At 35.1% G+C, this 16485-nt stretch overlaps 1 protein-coding gene across 1 annotated transcript in view; it reads right to left on the reverse strand.

Moving 5' to 3' along the window:
- Positions 1-4581: 4581 nt before the first annotated feature.
- The window catches only part of LOC107697008 (sterile alpha motif domain-containing protein 10-like), a 90997-nt gene continuing 79093 nt past the window's right edge, over positions 4582-16485 (reverse strand). Inside the window, exons 4-5 of the mRNA XM_016497623.1 lie at positions 15639-15779; positions 4582-6573 (exon numbers count right to left, since the gene is read on the reverse strand). Coding sequence (XP_016353109.1) covers positions 6551-6573; positions 15639-15779 — 164 coding nt within the window. The 3' untranslated portion in view covers positions 4582-6550. The remainder of the gene's footprint in view (positions 6574-15638; positions 15780-16485) is intronic.

The raw sequence follows: 16485 nt of genomic DNA on the forward strand, positions 1-16485 counted from the left end.
GTTTGCGTTTCCACTGCAGTTCAGTACCGCTTTAGAGTGGGCGGGATTATTCACATGTCATTATAGTTGCGCTGCCTCTGCTACCACGACTCCTAAAAAACTATTTTCATTCCGCGTCGCTCCATCAAGCTCTCGCTGGATCCGCCCCTCTGCTATTAACGAGAGGAACGTCTGTACTTCCGCAACAGACAACAAAACTTTTTGAATGTTAAAAAAAGGTGCACTTGTTTACCCTACATGGTACATGTGTTTTTCACTCTCATTTGTCATTGACTAATATAATCACAACACTGCATGTGGTGGCATTGAATCGAAGGCTGCACAGACTACTGCATTCCTGAGGCAGGATACTTTCAGGTGGCAGATTCGCTGCTAGTTCCGGGAATAAGACAAACTACGCTCTGGACAGTGTCCCACAGCTCTAACTGCCCTCCGCACTGTCAGCTTTTGATTGGTTAAGCCATGTGGCGGCCAATGAGGCATAAACCCTGAGCTCCAGCGCTGTCAGATACTGTCACAGAATGTCACGGGCTGCTTATAATGCGTGCATTTGTGTGTGTCTGTGTTCCAAACGCTCAAATCATTATGCGGCTGCAATCCTCCATGTCGTGTGGTAATTGCCTCTCAAGGTGGCGGTGGAGATCGACCGCTCTTTAAGTATCTGTTTGTGTGACAGCTGCTTCCACAAGTGACACTCTCAGAGACACAACGGTGCGGCGTGATCTCGGCTCTGATCTCGGTGGCAGAACTGCACAGTCACTCAGGACTCTGGGCCGACGATTTCCCTGCAGGGAACAAAGGAACAGGTGGCGAAAGAGAGTTAAAGAGCTTGTTTGTGCTGACGGTGTTTGTGTTCATTTGTGGAGAAATGACCTGAGGAGGTGTTTATAGCCTATTAGTGAACGAGAGAAGTGGATGACAAACGAGAGAATTCAGTGTCCTCTGATGCCATAAAACAGCTTTCAAGTAGGCCTACATTCAAATCTGAATTACACAAGAAGTTCTTTGGATTCATAGACCTGAAGCTCTGCTCTCTGGAGGAGAAGAAACCCATCTTTGGTTCTCACGTGTTGAATGTGTTAAGTTTAAAAGTTACGAGCAGAATGATGAACTGTTATTGATTTAATAATGAATGCCGAATTCAGAAATCACTTGGGTGCATTGGGCAGGCAATAATATAAAGTAATAATAAATAAGTGTACACCATTAGAAAGAATCTGTAGAAAAACAGATAATAAATAAGTGTACACCATTAGAAAGAATCTGTAGAAAAACATAATAAATAAGTGTACACCATTAGAAAGAATCTGTAGAAAAACAGATAATAAATAAGTGTACACCATTAGAAAGAATCTGTAGAAAAACATAATAAATAAGTGTACACCATTAGAAAGAATCTGTAGAAAAACAGATAATAACCGCTTCTGATGGCCAATCTGAGCCTAATTTTGTGAATAAAAATTTTCTGCTGGATCTGCTGGTTCATAAAAAAAGCTATATTAATTTTGAACATGTAATATGTGATTTTGTGCATTGATATGAATACAAAGTGTAATGTACCAAAACATTTCTTGAAAGAAATAATATGCAATATGCAAAAAGTCAAAATTGTTAAATTCAAAGGGGAAAAAAATTATTGCAAGGTTCTGAGAAAAAAAGTTGGATTTGCAATGTATAAACTTGTAATTTCGGGGGGGGGATATTGCCAGATATAACCTCAGAATTCCAAGAAAAAAAGCCAAAATTGCAAAATATAAACTCGTAATTAAAAAAAAAAATTCAGAATTGTGAGAAAAAAAATTGTGAGATACAAACTCAGAATTGCAAGAAAAATCTAAATTGTAAGATATAAACTCACAATTTAGAGAAAATAAGTTAGAATTGTGTTTTATAAACTAAATTCTAAGAAAGAAAGTCTAAATTATGAGATATAAACTTGGGGGGAAATTATAAAACTCAAAATTGGAAGATATAAACTCTCTGAACAGCTTTTTTTGTTTGTTTATTTATTTTTATTTTGTTATTTGTTGTGGAAATGGTCTTCTATAGCTACAACATGGAAGGCTAATTCTTTAAAGGGATAAAATTTGCCAACAAATTGCTAAGGATTACAACGACTGTCCAATTCATCAAGCACATAAACTCCTGTCCTTACGTCAGCAACTTATGTTTCTTAAGCACACAACAGTTCGAAACTCACGTTTGAAGTATGAATATGTGTAATTTATTCTAAAACCCATTGGAAACTCAAAAGGGAATCCATGACTCGAAAACCCTAATTCTGTAACGGGTTTTAGGATACAAACCGAACAGCTCTATTGAGCATTGAATGCTTTTGAGAGGCTTTAGAAGCGGTTTCAAATCCTGAAAATGAGAAGGGGAGAAATAATGGATGCGGGCCAGATGCACGCAGCGGGAAATAAACTGGTGATTAAAGGAATGTGGAGGAGTTTGAGGAAAAACATTAAAAAATGGCTTTCGTTTAAAACCTAGTGGGCTGCCTAAACAGTGTTTTTGACATCATAACCAGGTTTCAACGCATCAATCATGTCTGAAAATGTTAAGCTAGGCGACTTACTAACTAAAGACAAAGGAAAGAACAATAGAAAAACATGTTTGAGATGGATATAGTTAAGCTAAAAGTGTTTTTGACCGTGGGTCTGCTGAAGTGAATCAGCTCTCTGTTGTGTGACCAGGAGAAGCTTGAGGTATTCAGACACACGGCTCACAGAGGTCCTTCATGAATAAAATAGCACGGTGACTACCTCTCCTCCATCTCAGTCCGCACTGCACCTGTGTGGGGAGATCTAGCTCAGCAGGAGCGAACAGAACACCTGTGGATGTGAGAGAGAGACTCTCTGATGGTGGAAGCAACTCAATGAACTTTTTCTGTTTTGGTACATCATGTTGTATGAGAATAGGCTGCTTTAAAGGGTTAGTTCACCCAAAAATGAAAATTCTGTCATTAATTACTCACCCTCATGTCGTTCCAAACCCCTAAGACCTTTGTTCATCTTCGGAACAAAAATTAAGATATTTTTGATGAAATTCGAGAGCTTTCTGACCGTGCATAGACAATAATGCAACTGAAATGTTCCTAGACACACTGTAAAAAAAAAAATCCGTAAAAAATTACAGTAAAAAACTGGCAGCTGTGGTTGCCACAGTTTTTACTGTAAAAAATAATGTAGCAAAATTTTAGGTTTTACAGATTTAATTTAAATTAACATTTAAAAACCGTATTTCATTAACTGATATAATGTTAATATACCAACACGCATGATACTGAAATAATGCAATAAGCACTAATTTAACAACATTAGATGTAACATACAACCCTAATTTACAAAACTGGTAAGAAAAAACTAAGAAACTAGTTATTTCAACAAAAAAACATCAAATGTGAAATGTAATGCAGGGAATGTCAATTCACGTTTTTTCACTGTAAATTATACATTCTTTTTCACTTCCAAAAACTGTAAAATTACATGTAATGCCCAACACACATCATATATAGTAGGGGAACTTACTGTTAACCAATTAATAGGTTTTTACTGTAGCATTTTTACAGTCTTTTTTCTGTTAAAATCACAGTCATTGTTTTACAGTGTAGTAAGGACACTGATTAAATAGTCCATGTAACATCACGTTATGAAGCTACAAAAATACTTTTTGTGCGTGAAGAAAACAAAAATAACGACTTTATTCAACAATTTCTTCTCTTCCGTGTCAGTTTTCGACACGCGTTCACAACAGTACAATGCATGTGTGTGTATTCCTCTGCTTGCACACAAGGTGCAGTCGTTATTTTTGTTTTCTTTGCATACAAAAAGTATTCTTGTAGCTTCATAAAATTATGTGGTTGAACCACTGATGTCAGATGGACTATTTTGTCGATGTGCTTGGTACCCTTCTGGGCCTTGAACGTGGTAGGACCCTTGCTATCTATGGAGGGTCAGAAAGCTCTCGAATTTCATCAAAAATATCTTAATGTGTTCAGAAGATGAACGGAGATCTTATGGGTTTGGAACGACATGAGGGTGAGTAATTAATGACAGAATTTTCATTTTCAGGTGAACTATCCCTTTAAAGGGGTCATATGATGCGATTTCAATTTTGAAGCTCTTGGTGCATAAAGAAGATCTGTAAAGTTGCAAAGACTAAAGTCTCAAATCCAAAGAGATATTCTTTATAAAAGTTAAGAGTCAACCACACCTACCTAAAATGTACAGTATTTGAAAAATAATGTGTTTTTTGAACATTAAACCATGTCAACATATTCTGTTACACCAAATACACAAAATAATGATCTTTAAAATAGCATCATATGACCCCTTTAAGGCTTAAATCTCAACAGAAAATGGTGCTATATGGAGCATTAATGGTGAAGGATCATGTGACACTGAAGACTGGAGTAAAAGGCTTATTTACTGTAGATAAATCTGACAAAATTGGGTGCTTTGGGCATTTTTAATAAATGTCCTTTACTTTGCATTTATTCCACTATACCACAATTGTTTCAAACAATAGTGAAAGACAAATTCACATATGAGAAATCTGTATTTTGAAAACTTTATTCCAAAACACATGCACACAGCTGTCTTTGCCACACCATGTCTTGTATAATCATGTTGGTAGCAAGTCATTACATAACCAATGTTCATTTCCCTCACATTTTTGTATAACAAGATTTTAAAGAAAAAACCCATTGCATGTCTGGAGAGAAAAAATGCTAGTGTGTCAGAACGCAAGAATCAGCGGAACGCCCTGGAAACCCATCTATCATTACGTCACATGAATTTCAGAGAGAATTCCGGCCTGTCAGTTTCATATAAACACTTACAAGGATGGACTGAATTGGTTTGTGTCACGGGGCCAGATTTCCGTCAGCTTTGAGTACATTGTGTAAAAGCCTTGAACGATGACTGGTGTCACACTGAGACTCCAGCTGCTTTGTAAAAATAAGATTTTACAGTAACTCAAGACTAACATTCAAGCTTTCCTTAAACATGCCACTGCATCACAGTGTAGTTGAGTGTTGAAGCATTCAGGCGTTCAGGATTCATCAGCACTAATAAAGACAAAATCACAATATGGAAAGAATTATATTCTCTCCGCAAACGCTCCTTTATCACACTAGAGGAAACAAACTGTCTCTCTACAGTACATACTTAAAATGCCTTCTTGCATTCTTGGAGATAACAAACCTCATTACTCAAAAGCCTAGTTCACACAGCCAGCAACATTTCAAACATTTAAAGTTAGCTTTTGGATTTATTATGTTGGGAAACACAACTGCCATGTCCACATTGACCCAACAAACACCAACATAGTTAAACACAGCACTGATCCAATGAAAACCAACAACTATTTGGTGTTCTCTTCAATCTGCTGCTCCGCCATCACAATAGTTGACCTGAAAGAGAAAACTGACTGTATTTGAAGTGTTATAAATTGCGACATCTTGCAACACAACACCAAATTGATGTAGAACCTAGAAGCATTTGCTTGCGTAGAGTATGTTGTAGACCTACATTTTGTGATTTAAAAACAGTCTCTAACAGGTCTAGCCATGCAGACATGTGGCACCTCTTTACATTATTGCTTGGACAACTGGGACTTCTACGAGTGATCTAGACATGTACTCTAACTCCTAGAGTAAAGGTATATTCATACTCTGATATATTCTTTGTATATTAGGAGAAAACCTGCTACATTGTGTGCAAGATTTTAAAAAGCACACTGAAATCGAGAATATAAGTTATGAAGGTAACAGCAGGAACAATCTACGAAGCTCTTGAACGTCCTGAGAAGAAAAGCAAAACGATGGTTGGTTTTTAGGTGTGTACATCTGATGTTATTAACACTCAATGTTCATTTTTAAACAAATTGTCCATAATATCCAGTTTCAGAGTATGTTGTCATTGTTTTTATCAGTGTGAACATCCCTTTAGCTTGAATGGGAAGATAATGGATAAGCAAACTTCATGCCTTAATCTATATCTAATTCTCTGCAAATGAAATGATACAATTTATCGTGAGAGGTAGGAGAAGGAATTGTCTGTTCCCACACTTGTAGAAACAGGATTTCTTCAGCATTGCATCTACGTCCGAGCGAGTGATGCTGGGTTAAAAAAAGCAGGTCTGTCAGACATCCCAACACTAGATGAGATGAAGCGCTCCTTAACATGATCTGAGATCAATGTTCATCTTTTGATTGGGAGTCAACTTCTTGAAAGTCAACGTCTTGATCCAATCCGTATGCTCACTGTTGTCTGACAGAGCTCTGGTTGGTGCTCTAGGTTTTGTAGAGATGAGGTGAGACTTGAATCTTATCACTATATTACAGTTTTAGAGTCCGACTTTGTCCTTTTGAGTCCCATTCAGATCTGCATAAAAAGACGTTCTTGTCTGTTAAATTGGTGTCGAGTTAACAGTCCACAGCTACACCGCCAGGCAAATTCGCTCTCTCTTTCTGTCTGTAGCCATTTGGAACAAGTCCTCCCGTATCTGCCGGGACGTTGAGAGAGCTGCCAAAAGGATAGACGAGCTATGAAATGTTGCCGAAGGAAGCTGTAAAGAGAGAAAAGACAAGAGAATGAAAAAGAGCATAAATGATTCATGTGATTGCAGGAAATACATGTGGAGACGGGATGTGCATCACAGAACCTCTCTTGTTAGACATTTACTCACTATCCATGGATTTAGCTTCTTATCTATTAGATCCCTCTGTACCTTCATGTTCTCCCTTCTAATACTTGTCTTATGAGGGAGAAATTCAGAGCTTTAAAAACACTCATAAATGTGTATCATGTGCACACTTCAGATCTGAAGGCTGTTCCCAAATGCAGCAGCAACGTTATACTGCCTTTATAGATGCCTTCCTTTGTACAGAATCCTAATTCACCATCAAACTCTATTTCATTTATACAAAAAAGTACAGTTAAAGTTTGAACTCTAATTAAAAGAAACGATTTTGCCCAATATTTCAGTATGCAATATTTTAGACTATTTAAAGTATAGCCTATCTAACAAGGCAAGTAAGTTCTTAGTTATGCCCACAGGCAGACAAGAGATAAAATAGTGACGGGAGAAACTGAGCTTTTCAAAACTCTAAATCAATTAATTCATATAAGTTAAAACCATTAGACACTGATTTATGGGTTCATCTTTAGATCAATGTCTCCTAGCATTAAATCACTGAAAGTACAAAAGTTTTGAAACAGTATGACCTAATTAAGCCCGATTTGCTGAAATCATGCCAGAATATCTTAGAAAGCAGGGTGGCCGATAGTAAATAACACATGCATAATTTATGCCATGAAATGTACAGTATATTTATTTTACATAATATTTCATCAGAAATAATTAGAACTTGATCGAAAAAATAAATCTGTAAAAATAAACAGATTCGAACTGTAATTCTGTAATCCTTTTTTTTTTTTTTTTACAAATAAAGAAGTTGTTAAAAACAAATAAAAAGTAAGTAAACTCCATAACCATGCACTGAGTGATCTGGTAAGTTTGTGTGCAATAGGAATAATAATATGTACTTTTGTACTAATATGTAGCCTACATATTAGTACTAACTTACGTACTAATATGTACTTTTTCTATTTGTCAAAATTACAATAATTTTTTCAATTATTCAGAGAATTATTTCAATAACATACACTGCCAAAATAAATGTGCATATTGTACCTTTAGGGGTACAACACCTTGTCAGTGCATGGGGCAGTTCCCTTACAAGGACAATTTTGTACCTTATCTACTCCCAAAACTGTTCATATTGGCACCTAAGAGTAGTAATATACCCTTAAGCTACTATTATGCAAGTTTTAGGGATAAATAAGATACAAATATGTACTTTTGAGGGCACTGGCCCACTGAGAAGCTGTTGCACCCCTAAAACAAAATTTTACATTTTTTTTCTAAACGTGTATTTTACCTCACATATATGCCTGGCAACAATGCGTATTGCTTCTTATGCTAAAATGACAATGTATTTTGTCTCATTTAACTGATTTTACATTTAACTGACTCCCATTTGTACAATCGCCTATTCGCATTGCAATTTCTTCCATTCATAATTCTAGGAGTGATCCATTTCTTATTAAATTACTTGTCAGTATTATTTGTGTGATGCTGGTTATTTGTTAGTTGCTGTCTATGGGATTTCAACACAGTCAGTCAGTTAGGAGGATACATTAAAAAGACAGCCACCCACGTAGGCATTAATCTCAGCAGGTTTTGGAAAATAGTCAAAGTCTGGTTTGGATATTGTTCTAATTTAATTGGACTAGGGTGTACTTCTTAGAAAAATGCTTTAGATACAAGTAATTCTTAAGATTCAGATGTGAAGCAACCATCATTCATACGTGAAGTGCTGCGGCGACAGACCGCCCAGATGTTGTTTGAGAGTTTGAGTGGAGCTTGTCTTGTGGTAGTAATTAACATAACTCTCCAGAACATCATGGTGTGCTATATTTCTTATCTGTCACCAGCAGAGAGTGTTATCTGAGAAAAATGCAGGAAGGATCTTTTCATCAAGGGTAGAAACAAAAAGGACTAGACAAAATGAGATTATATCGGAATACATTATAACTGTAGCTGCCGGCTGTCTACTGGAAACACTGCATGATTTATTTATTTATTTATTTTTTGTTATGCAATCAGTTTGTAGGGATTGTAAAAAACACTGATTGCAATTTAGAGACGTGTTTCTTCCAGACCGGGCAATCAATGATAGTCTAGTTCAATCTGACCAGAAAGAACATATGAAAATGAAAGTAAGAAAAGATAAGAGTACAATGGAAGGAACAATTAAAATCGCTGAACAATGGACAATCAGAGACAAGCGCATTTGAGGAAAGGAACCGGTGGCGTGCTTTGTGCTGCCGTGACTTCAAATAACACCGTGCCAAAGCTGGTGGAAGTCAGAATGATTGGTGAATGTGTCGTCTGCTGCACAGCCTCTGATGAAGACACCTGATTACTGGTGAAGGTAAAGACGTCCGACTATGAAAAACATTTAGAATGGAAAGAGTGAGACCAGAGGGAGGGAGGAGGGGAAGAGTTAAGACAACCCAATTTCAGTGGAGAACAGTGTTCAAATTATACCAAAGCTTCCATTACGGCCCGGTATTAGGAAGACAAAAAGTCTGAAAAGTGTTTAACCCTTGTGCTGCACTGAAAATCCTTTACCTAATTTGGTGTTCCCAATTAAAAATGACTGGCCTTTTAAAAAAAAAATAAAAATAGCTTGTATATATCTCATTATGCTATATTATCACCAAATCTTGAATTCAGTCTTTTTGATTTTTTTCAATTAGCACAGGTTTTGTATTTCTTTTTGGAACTGATTGATTGTAGGCTTCATTGATCTGAGCTTATGAGGTGGGTAATTTTGACAAAGTTCACTCAAAAACTGAGGTGCATAAGCTCAGATCAATGAAGCCTAGAATCAGTAAGTTCCAAAAAGAAATACAAAACCTGTGTTGAAAAAAAGTTGAAGTTGAAAAAAAGATTTAATTCAATATTTGGTAATAACATAGTATATTGAGAAATTGGTAACACTTTATTGTAAGGTGTCCTTGTTACACGTTACATGTACTTACTATTATAATTACTATTAATTATGCATAATTACATGCAAGTTACCTTAAGCCAAACCCTAATCCTAACCCTAACCATATAGTAAGTACATGTAGTTAATTAATATTACTCAGTACTTAAATGTATAATTACACTGTAACAAGGACACTTTAAAATAAAGTGTAACAGAGAAATGTATAAGCAACGATGCAATAACATTAGCTATAAGTTTTGGGGGAAAGAAAAGTCAGAATGTATAATATATATATATATATGTGTGTGTGTGTGTGTGTGTGTGTGTGTGTGTGTGATGTATAAATTTAATAACACAAATATACATTTCACGTGTCTTTTAATCTGATGTGCTACTGCTTCATGCTACTGTACATTCTGATTGAACAGACATTTTTCATTATGTTCATCTGTTTCTTTTCATTTTCCATGTACATAATGAATGGATAACTATGGAAACTTAGGATTTGTTTTTCCCCATGCTGAACCTTGCCCTTCATCTGGAACTTTCCATAAACAGGACACAAAATAGGGTCTGAAATTTATAGTCAACACTAAGGGCTCAATGAAAGGAGATGCTTGACCTTTAGAAAATGAATCATCAACATCAGGAGGTCAAACCATGCTTAAATACTGTTAGAACCCTTTTATTTTCTACCAGTAAAAATTAAATAAACATTATTATTAGAACAAAATGTGTGTGTGTGTGTGTGTGTGTGTGTGTATATATTACAAAAAAGTAAATTACATTTAAATTATTTAATATTTTTTTTATTAACATCTTTATCATATCTTCTAATATCATATATTTTGTAACATGGAGTTTGACAAATGCAGTCAACACTACAGCCTGTGTAAAAATATATTTATGCTGTTCAGCAAAAACATGTTCATTTTAAGGAATGTTAAATTTACCAGCACAGCATTCTGAAACGACACAGGAGATTTATTTTTGGGTGAACATTTCCTTTAAAGCTAAAAAAGAGAAAGAAACATAATGAAAAATGTGCGTTGAGTAGCTTGTTGTGGCAGATGTTTGGAAGGGCCTCAGGATGCTCTCCTGATGGAAACAGGCATATAGAGGAGACAAGCTGATTACGCTAGCGGATGTCTCAGGGAGTTTGTGTGGGTCGCTCTGCTCTAAATGAAGCGGAGTCTCAGAGACTTCCCGTCGGGTTCACAGCGTTAGCTACATCAACATTTAATTGGTTTGTTGAAGACTTATCATTTCTCAGAGCATCACAAATCTGTCTCGTTTAACAAAAAATCATTTCACATTTGATATTCGGTTTGATATGTCTTCTCTCAGATCTTCATTTTGTGGTATGAAATGAAACACTAAAGCCTTTCGATTTTACAACCCTCCTAAATAGCACACAAGCAAAGTGCATTACAAAGCACGTTAAAAATTCATTGAAACATCATGCATTCATTTGTATGAATCCTTTTCAGGAAAAACATCTACGCAAGATTAGGGTTTAAATACACACGTGGAGCTCGAGTGACGTCCAAAACGTGACAATGAAACTAAAAAAAGGATGTTTCCATGCAACTGACTCGCTTTGTTAACTGGAACAAACGGTTGCATTGTTTGCTATGATGAAGCAGTGGATCACAGGTTTTTCTCTTCTATTTGTGTGAGATGCTCAAGGCCATTACAGTTGGATGATTGGGTGGTAATTTGGAGAAGACGTAATAAGGTTTGGTGTTTCAGTAGAAACAGCAATTATAGTGTTGGGAGAATCTGCCTCGCTCTCGGCTAAATTGCTTCAGTGAGAGGAAGGAGGAGGGTTCGGCGAGGGATGAAGAGGGCAGAATTACTTAGCCTTACTGGGAACCAAAAGAACAAAGCAATTTAGAAGAGTACAGAGGCAACATTGCAGAGGATAAATACCAGATAGCAATTGGACTGAAAGGTCAATCTACACCTCCGAGTCACTCATGTGAGCGTTATGAGCTTTAACAGAGCAGGAGAAGTCCAGTCCAGAAATCCTCTGAAGGGTATCAAGCTGATTGTTAATAGACAACGTTAAATTATTGGACAGAAGACAGAAAGCGATTACCCTCAATGATATCCTGTATATTGTAAATTACTACATTGATATATTTGTACTGATAAATGAAACCATATTTGTTGGAGCACTGGTACGTGAGTTGCACAAGACATAAAAGTAGCTGTTGTGTTAAAGCAGATATTGATTCATCACGTAAAGAGTTGGGTCGTGTCCTGAACCCATTCCCCCATCTCTCGCTCCACTTTCCTGTTAAATCTCTATTGTACTGGTAAAGGGAAAAGGTCCCTAAATAAATAATAAAAAAATGAACGATACATAATTTAAGAGTTTTAAAATACAATTTTAAGAGTATATAATGTCATCTATGGTTCAAGTTTTAAGATCAGTAATATTTTTTGTAATAAATTAATACTTCTATTCAGCAAGGATGCATTAAATTGATAAAAGTGAGTAAAAATAGTAAAACATTTTTATGAAAAAAAGGTTTTCAAAAGTATCCCAGTTTCCACAAATGCAGCAAATCAGCATATTAGAGTGATTTCTGAAGGATCATGTGACACTGAAGACTGGAGTAATGATGCTGAAAATTCAGCTTTGCATTACAGCAATAAAATACATGTTAAAATATATTCAAATAGAAAACATTACTTTAAATTGTAAAAATGTTTACTGTTTTCACTGCATTTTGATCAAAGTTATACAGCCAAAGTTATACAGAGCCTACTTCTCTTTCACGTCATGGTTTCTAGTAGCAACACATTAAGAGTATCAGCTAAATGCACATCTCAGATATAGGTTATCATAATAATAAAAAATTTGGCAGAAAAAGAGGGACAAAAAGCAAACCAATCAGAACATATTACATGTTTAAATAGAGTTATGTGAAGCAGAATTTTGGACCAATGATGTTTCACAGTGGGCGTGGCTGTCAAATCTGCCCAGTAACCATGCAATAAAGTTTCTTCAGAACTTTTTTTCTATTTGACAGAATAAAGTCAAACAGGTTTGTAATGAGGGTGAGTAAATGATGACAGAATGACTGAATGTACACTTTTGGTTGAACTATTACTTTAATTTCCAGAGGCGGACATTAGTGAAGTATTTTTACTTTACTCAAGTAAATTTAAAAAGTATCTGTAGTTTATCAGAGTGTTTTTCTTTGGAAAACTTTACTTCACTACATTCCAAAGCATAATGTCATACTTTTTACTGCACTTCATTTCATATATAAAAGTTGTTGTTTGTTTTACCTTTAATACTTAAGAACATTAAAAATTTAGTACTTTCTTGTACTCAAGTAAATCTTTTAATTACTTTTACTTGAGTAAAAGTAAGAAAGTAATGGATTTCTAATGTAATTAAGTATTAAATTATATTTTGAAACGTAGTGCAGTAAAAAGTACAATATTATGCTTTGGAATGTTGTGAAGTAAAGTTTTCTAAAGAAAAACACTCTGATAAAGTACAGACATCTGAAAAGTACTTTTACAGCAGAGTAAAAATACTTCATTACTGTCCGCCTCTGTTAATTTCCAAGTTAATCAGACACACAAAACCCTTTTTCATTAACACCAAACACTGGCCACTTTAGTTCTTCAACATCAACTTTATCCAAATTAGCAAATTAGCACTAGAGCTCAATTCCAAAACAGCACCGATGGGCGTGGAAATTTATGCGGGTGATTTACTAACAACGCGCAAATTAAAGAACACAGACGCAACATCTCATTTACATATCGACCAACGCAATATACCAAGTGCAGCGCAAATTAGCGTAGTAGCAAATAAAGAATAAAGAAATAAAGAAGCCACAGTAGGCTACGTCGAAAAGAACTGGAGGCCAAAAAATTAAGGTTTGCTAGAAGTTTTGATAGATCTGGTATTGCGAGACTCCTAGTTGAGGGTTCCAAGTCGTATTTTATTTCCTGAAGCAAATTAAAAATAACATGGCTTGGCAAACGATATGTTCGGAAAATGTGTTCTTCTGGCATTCCAAATAAATTAATACGTGAGGAAAAAATCCTCTCCCTTCTACCACGCGGTCTCTGTTCTCTGCGCTGCCTCCTCCTAGCAACAATAATTGCAGCCATTTCAAGCGCAAAATAGTTTAAGACATGCTTTTTTTGGTTAAATAATGGCGCAAATGCCAGTAATTTGACAAGCGCAAATGTTAGTAAAATGCATTGTGTGATTCATTTTAATACTCCCCTCCTGTAAATTTTGCGTCTGAAAGGGAAACTCCTACAAATGCCTATTCAGTAAGGTCAGGTGCAAAAATAACTGTGTCCACGCCTTTTCGGGTATTATATTATATTATATTGATGGCCTACAGCCATATCACACTGCTACAAGTGTGATATTGCATTTATACAACAGTTCGACAGGACATGTCGAACTAGAACAAACCTCACTGGTTCTCGCTCGTGACGCACGCACATTTCTTCTTATTATGGTTTTAATGGCAGCTGAGCACGCACATTTGAGCGTCTTCTTTTCCTTTTAATGGCGGTTGGCAAACACACTTGAAGGCACATACCGCCACCTACTGCATGACACCGGCATGACAGCTGACGTAAAATAAGGATCGGGCTTAGGAGAGCCGAAAAAAACAACAACGCTTGATCGTCCCCGATCCTAATCCTTGATATCGGCTCGGGACATCCCTAAATACTATTATTAAATACTACTATTATTTATATAAAATATTATTTATTGAATAATATTTAATAAACAATAACAGCCATCATAAATGTTGCTATGCAATTCAGTCAAAAGTACAAAGGCAGCGCTCTGATATACAGCACTGTATATATAAAAGTTATATAAAATATAACATTATGAGACTTTGACCTCAGCCAAAACTATTTGCTCTGGAACAAATAATAGATTACTGAGACCAGAGACTGCCCATTAGATTTACTCAAAATGAATTAGATCTCATGTTTAACCACTATAGAGACATCAGAGCCAGCGGCAGATTCCAGAAGATCTGGCCGAGGTGAGGCGCTCTCGGCGGGTTTATGAGCGCAGAAAACAACGAAGCTAATTTTCAGCTAGTTTTCTCCGAAAACGTCGAAGCTAATTTTCAAACAGACATAATCTTTATTAACAAACCACATATCTGAAGCCTAAACAAGTACATTCTCGCCTAAAAATAAAACTCTTTAAACTACATTCCGTGACACAAAAACAGTATTATTTATCAAATTATAGTGGATTTGGGTGTCTGCCATGACACTCGCTGTGAGAAATACCACAATACAATGATGCAAATGGTGAAACGGTTGGAGTGCTATTGTCACTAGAATATTGCATGGCTGGCAAAGGCTCTCAGCCAATCAGATTCAAGAACCACTTCTATTATGATTACAAATTATAATGGCTAAATATTCATTGAAAATACCAAAAAAAAAAAATTGTTCAATCCAATTAAAATAGTCTAATTGGAAAAAAGACCCAATATGTTTATGTGTTTTGTGCTTATTAGGCTATAATATTGTTAAGTTGCAACATGCTATTGTAAAAGCTAGTTGCATCTCTCATTCCCCAGAAGACATATACAGTAATATAATATAATATAATATAATATAATATAATATAATATAATATAATATAATAATTATAATATAATATAATATAATATATAATATAATATAATATAATATATAATATAATATAATATAATATATAATATAATATAATATAATATATAATATAATATAATATAATATATAATATAATATAATATAATATAATATAATATAATATAATATAATATAATATAATATAATATAATATAATATAATATAATATAATATAATATAATATAATATAATATAATATAATATAATATAATATAATATAATAATTATATTATATAATATACATTCAGTAAAAAAGTTAGGTTATGCTACATACAATCTTTGAATGAATCTCTGAGATTCTAGTCAACTGCAGCAATAACGATTAAGTTAATAGCAGATGAGGTTGTGTGTGTTTCAGGTGTTGACCTCTCACCTCTGCTGAGCAGCTGTAGGTTACGCACTTCCTCTCTGACCTGTAGCTGTAGGACCTGCTGCAGGACTTCCTGTCTCAGTGTCTCTTGAATTATACCCATCCTCTCCAGCTTCTCTCCGTTCAACCGCAACAGGGCACGACCTGAAAAAAGTGTGTGAGAGGCAGGATGAATGACAGTTTAAAAAGTCAATGCCAGCTTTGTAAAATAGCGAGATGGAACAGCAAAGGATTATATCCAAAGAAAATTTGATTAGTAGTATGGAATTGGTTTACATTTGTTTAAATCCCCACAGAAGCCATCAAATTAATGTCACAAGTCTTGCCAACAGAACAAGACAACCCAAGAAAAGTCTTGCAGATGTCCTGCTGCTTTCTGAATATGAAACCAGTAACCAGAGATTTAATAAGACTTTCCCTTTGTGCTGTACAATTTTAGCTTTGCTGCTTTCCAAAACACCTCATTTTGGCCAATATATCCTTTTTGGATAAAGCAATACATTGTCATAGGTTATGTGAAAAAAAAAATCATCCAAGGTGGTGGATACAATGTCAACTAGAAAAAAACAGAAACATTTATTTATATAGCACCCAAAATGCAGTTAAAAAAAATAAAAGGAATTTACAAAATACATAAGCAAAATATCAACAGTAAAAAAAGCAACAAAAGGAATATAAATAAAAATATAAATATTTGCAAACCTATTGTAAAAAAATCTTAGTCTAATTAAAATGGTCTAATTAAAAACAGGATATGCACTAGCCAAAATTATATACAAACTGTAAATTCTAAAAATAAAAATTCTAAGTAAATTCTAAAAGCAGAACTGGGGGGGGGGTATTTATTAAT

The sequence above is a fragment of the Sinocyclocheilus anshuiensis genome, unplaced genomic scaffold (genome assembly GCF_001515605.1).
Source record: "Sinocyclocheilus anshuiensis isolate Anshui unplaced genomic scaffold, SAMN03320099.WGS_v1.1 scaffold130, whole genome shotgun sequence".
NCBI lineage: Eukaryota > Metazoa > Chordata > Actinopteri > Cypriniformes > Cyprinidae > Sinocyclocheilus > Sinocyclocheilus anshuiensis.